The sequence below is a fragment of the Urtica dioica genome, chromosome 5 (assembly GCF_054948205.1).
Source record: "Urtica dioica subsp. dioica isolate 48M chromosome 5, U.dioica_male_clone48M_v1_H2, whole genome shotgun sequence".
NCBI classification, from domain to species: domain Eukaryota; kingdom Viridiplantae; phylum Streptophyta; class Magnoliopsida; order Rosales; family Urticaceae; genus Urtica; species Urtica dioica.
The window spans coordinates 35,421,047-35,425,597 of record NC_142760.1 but is presented as its reverse complement, the minus strand read 5'-3'; the positions used below and the strand labels follow the sequence as shown (position 1 = coordinate 35,425,597).

Below are 4,551 nucleotides of genomic sequence, written 5' to 3'. Positions count from 1 at the left end.
TCTTGTAGTCACAATTTGCATAGATGTCATCATTGTAAATGTTGTCACAGGCTATATTCAAGGCCGTTTTTTTTTTTTTTTTAATAAATAGCATAACAAATAATCTGTATTCATGTTTTACTGTGAAACACAGTGATAAAAAAAATAAAAATAAAAAAGATCCGGATTCAGAAGTGGTGGTGTTTGGGAAAAGGACTGGGAACGACCTGAAGCCCCCACCTCTGCTCATAACCCAGATTGCTTCTTCTACGCAAACAGATCATATAGGCAATGACCAAAATTGTTTATAAAGGTAATATAGTACAGTTCCTAATTTCAATTCAAATCAATGAGAGTGCCTTCTTTATCAATCCCCAAAGCTTTACTACTTTAGTATTACCAAAATATCATCTCTCGTCAACTAATACATAAATCGCCAAGTTACGTTTTTTTTTTTCTCTTACAAAAAGAAATAAGCATATAAACATATAAACCATGGAGTTGGAAGGCGGCTATCGAGCATATGTGGTTGTAATTGTGACACCGTTTACAGAGAAGGAGCCCGAATTGTGTGGATGGTTTGTTGGAAGAGCAGATATGTTTGATTGTCTCAGTTCCGGAAGATTTCCTGCATCAGTGCCGATAAGCATAGACGTGACATCTGCCATATTTGGTCGATCTGATGCGTTCTCTTGCACGCATAGCAGTGCTATATGAACGCATCTTTTGAATTCAAATGTTGAGCAATATGTTTCTGCCAATGTCGGATCCATCAGCTCTAAACTCTTATCTTCTTTCCACAAATTCCATGCCTGCATTCGAAAGGTTTTATGAGGAATTTTAGAGAGTGATGAAGGAATTTGCGCACATGTTGTGACTTACATGTTTTGTCAAGTTTAGAGACTGATCCGAGTGATAGAAACCTGTGTTTCTCTTGCCGCTGATGATTTCAAGCATCATTACTCCAAAGCTAAATACATCAGATTTTACGGAAAACAGACCGTCCATTGCGTATTCAGGAGACATATAACCGCTGTTCTCAATGATCAAACAAAAATTTATTAATTTGCAGATGCTGAATACTGTGTTATATAGAGAAAATTTGTATTGAACTTACTATGTTCCAACTATCCGGTTCGTGTTTGCACGAGATTCGTTGTCTCGGAATATTTTTGCTGTTCCAAAATCTGATATTTTTGGATTCATATTGCTGTCTAGCAAGATGTTGCTGGTTTTGAGATCTCGATGGATAATCTTCAATCTCGAGAACTTGTGAAGGTATAGAAGCCCTTGAGAAATTCCTTCGATGATATTTATCCGTAGTTTCCAATCGAGTAACACTCGCTTTGTTTCATCTGTCATAAAATATTTCTCATTTTACACTAGACATTTAATATAATGTATGAAGATAAAAGCAAAATTATGAACGGAGTGAGACAAACCAAAAAGGAAGGTGTCCAAGCTTTTGTTTGGAAGATACTCATAAACTAGCAGTTTCTCTTCTCCTTTGATGCAACAACCGTATAGCCTAACCAAATTTCTGTGTTGCACTTTCGATATCAAAGCCACTTCGTTTTTGAACTCCTCGGTTCCTTGAGAAGATCTTTCTGAAAGTCTTTTCACCGCGATCTCTTTCCCGTCAACCAAATTTCCCTACAATATAACCATAAAAACTTAAATAAATTTTGAAATTCAATGCAATGAAATTCTCATTATTCTCAGAGTTTAATCCTACCTTAAATACAGGCCCAAAACCACCTCGACCAAGTTTATTTGCCTCAGAGAAATTCTCTGTGGCGGTCTGTATGGTGGAAAAACCGAACAGAGGTAGTTCATGATCCGTGTTTCCTCTTATCATCAAACTGTGTGACCCACTTTCATCCATGGCTGCTATACTAGTCCCAAGTTCCATAAGATATTTTTGTGTGTCTCGACCTATTTGGGTTTGACTGCTTTCTGTTTTCCCTGTGAATTCAATTTCCATTAAGCACATGCTCTGCCATAGATCTTGAACAAGTTTTGAAAAGCGTAATACCCTTAGAAAAGCAGTATCTCCATAAGATGTAGTATAATGAACAGGCAAAACTAAGAAGACCCAATGAAGAAACTACACCATAAATAATTACTCGCTGTTGAATGTTCTCCTTCCTTGGAGTAACTGCATAATATACAGAGACAAATAACGAAGATATTTTATATATATATATATATATATATATATATATATATATATATATATATTAAATCATTTAGCGAAGCTTGGTTTCTATAGAGCAGCTTGATTTGAAACTTATTATTAGATTCCATCATCATTTCATAATTTTTGAGCTCTAAGTATGTTGATTATTTTTCAAAAAAATAGGTAAATAGCCAACTAAAACGTTTGGAATTGCTATATAGCAAACGTTTCGTAAATCTTAGGTAAATAGCCATAAAGATGACGTGATTTAATAAATGGAAGTGGCTATTTACAAAAGATTTACGAAATGTTGGTTATTTAGCCATGTCAAATTGTAAATGTGACTATTTACTTAATGGACCTTTTTTTTTTTTTTTTTTGGCTCACTCTTATTATTTTTCCTCTAACTTAAGGATGATTCATTTCATTTTCGGATGTATTATCTCCATCCAAATTTTATATGGACATATACAAAAAAAAGAAATAAATATATAATGATTAAGCTTGCTTTACCTTTAGGCGGAGGCGGAGTGAGTGAGTGGATTGGGCCGTGTATGGATTTACCTTTTGCTGTAGCATTACGACTGTAAATATTTGCTTCCCGATCCGTCGGGGGATGACCTACGCGAACGTAAATGTATTCCGAGAGTTCTACTGGTAGACCAGGTTGCTGTTCGAACCCTTCAGATAACTTGCAGCCCGATCCATCGTCATAGGAATAAGCATAAGCTGTACACGAGCACACATTCTGACATACCATTTCGCAGTCACTCAGACTCATAGTGACGTTATATGTACCGCTACTCAGAATCAGAGTCAAGTTTTCTGAAACAGGCCATGAACTCGATGACCCAGACACGCGCACGAATTTATCGCCTGCGCCACATTTTACGGCTTTCTGGTCTATACAGCCTTCAGAGTTATATTCCTTTTCTTCATCACAGGACAGAACAGTACTTACTAAAGTACCGCTGTCGCTTAGCAAAAGGGCTCGTATATCCCCGGTAGAATTGATCTCAATCCATGAATACTTGTAATCAAAACGACTGATGAAAAAGTAACTTTCATTTTCATTTGAGGTGTAGCTGAGATTTATACTTTGATTGTAGTAGTCATCTTGAAAAGGGAAGTAAATCTGATTGCTTACATTCCAGGTCGCGCTTTGCCAGTAAAGAACTTCTCTTCGCCGCACTTCGAGTTGTTTTGGGTTGTTAGGGTTGACACCGAGTGTGAACGATCCGGCAGATGGACGTCTCGGGGTGAGCCACGATGTGAGGAATCGTTTCGGAGGCTGAGTTTGACTCTTCAAGTCAAACAAGCCGATCTTCATGCCGGGGAGAATCGTGTCCGTTGGATGATTGAAACTCTGCCACACAATCTGTTGACCGGCTTTTAGGACTAGATTTCCGGAGTCAAGAAGCACGAGAGTCTTATTCGGATGCGTCGCAGGTTCTCTTGAGTTGATGGTGAAAGAAGCTCCACTTTCTTGGCTGAACACCAAGTAGCCGTTCCTGGTGAAATTCAGATATCCTGAGCTGTCATACAACGGATTTTCTCTGTTCGCCACCCAAACCATCTTGTCTCCAAGATTAAATGGATCATCTATGATAGAGAATTGAATTGCCAGATAGCGGTTTCTTGACTGAAGAGGATTGAAGAATCCTAATCGAAAGAATCTGTTCGGAGACTCTAAGAACTGCCAGTCTTTGAGGACTTCCCCGGGGTTTAGTGTGTCTGTTGCACTTGAAAAATGGATCAACTGAAATAAGCAAAGTAATGCAAAGCAAGAACGAAGAGCCAAATGGCATATTTGACAATCAACCCTTAGACTCTTGTCACTCATTTTACGATTTGTGATCTCTATGACGCTGATTCTTTTTCAAAGATATGGTTTCGTTTCCTGGCTATATCCTAGAGTGTTAAGAGAGCCCACAGTGGTAGTGATAATGGACAACTGATAACCGACAAAAAGCTTCGTAGAAAAATAGCATAAGAAATCTGTAACATATCTTTGTCACTAATAACGACGTTGAATCCAATCCCCACTTCATAGTTGACTTGAAAGTCTACGCCTGTGTGAAACCCGTGTGGACCATATTGAGTTGCATGTTTAAGCACAGGTTGCAAAATCAATAGTAAATAATACTATTTATAATGGCATTACAAGGATTAAATAGTAAATAATAATAATCGATAAAAGGGAAATTACTAATAGTACTTACTAATAAGAAACTAAATGATAACAAATAGTATATATTCTCTAATATGCCCCTCAAGATGTACAGGAGTTCGAGATACAATCTTGTACAAATCAAGTAAAATGATATGTAAAAAATGTGATAAAAGGTAAAATATTGTAGATGAGTGACTCGAGTTGGTGAAGAGGATGATAA

At 37.2% G+C, this 4,551-nt stretch overlaps 1 protein-coding gene across 1 annotated transcript; it reads right to left on the bottom strand.

The window, feature by feature from the left end:
• Positions 1-251: 251 nt before the first annotated feature.
• Positions 252-4,084, bottom strand: LOC149398113 (G-type lectin S-receptor-like serine/threonine-protein kinase At1g67520). Its single transcript, XM_089613958.1, has 7 exons — positions 2,672-4,084; positions 2,015-2,137; positions 1,715-1,944; positions 1,422-1,632; positions 1,097-1,334; positions 862-1,012; positions 252-791 (listed from the first exon to the last, which is right to left on the bottom strand). Exons 1-7 carry the CDS (start codon positions 3,999-4,001, stop codon positions 492-494), a joined length of 2,583 nt encoding a protein of 860 aa, XP_089470084.1. The 5' UTR covers positions 4,002-4,084; the 3' UTR covers positions 252-491.
• Positions 4,085-4,551: the final 467 nt, after the last annotated feature.

Bases quoted from the DNA above. Each gene is read 5' to 3' on its own strand.
- LOC149398113 (XM_089613958.1), bottom strand. From the start codon at position 4,001: ATGAGTGACAAGAGTCTAAGGGTTGATTGTCAAATATGCCATTTGGCT. The intron at 2,138-2,671 runs GTAAAGCAAGCT...TATATTATGCAG, and splicing joins CACTCCGCCTCCGCCTAAAG to TTACTCCAAGGAAGGAGAAC. The intron at 792-861 runs GTAAGTCACAAC...TTTCGAATGCAG, and splicing joins CTCTAAACTTGACAAAACAT to GCATGGAATTTGTGGAAAGA.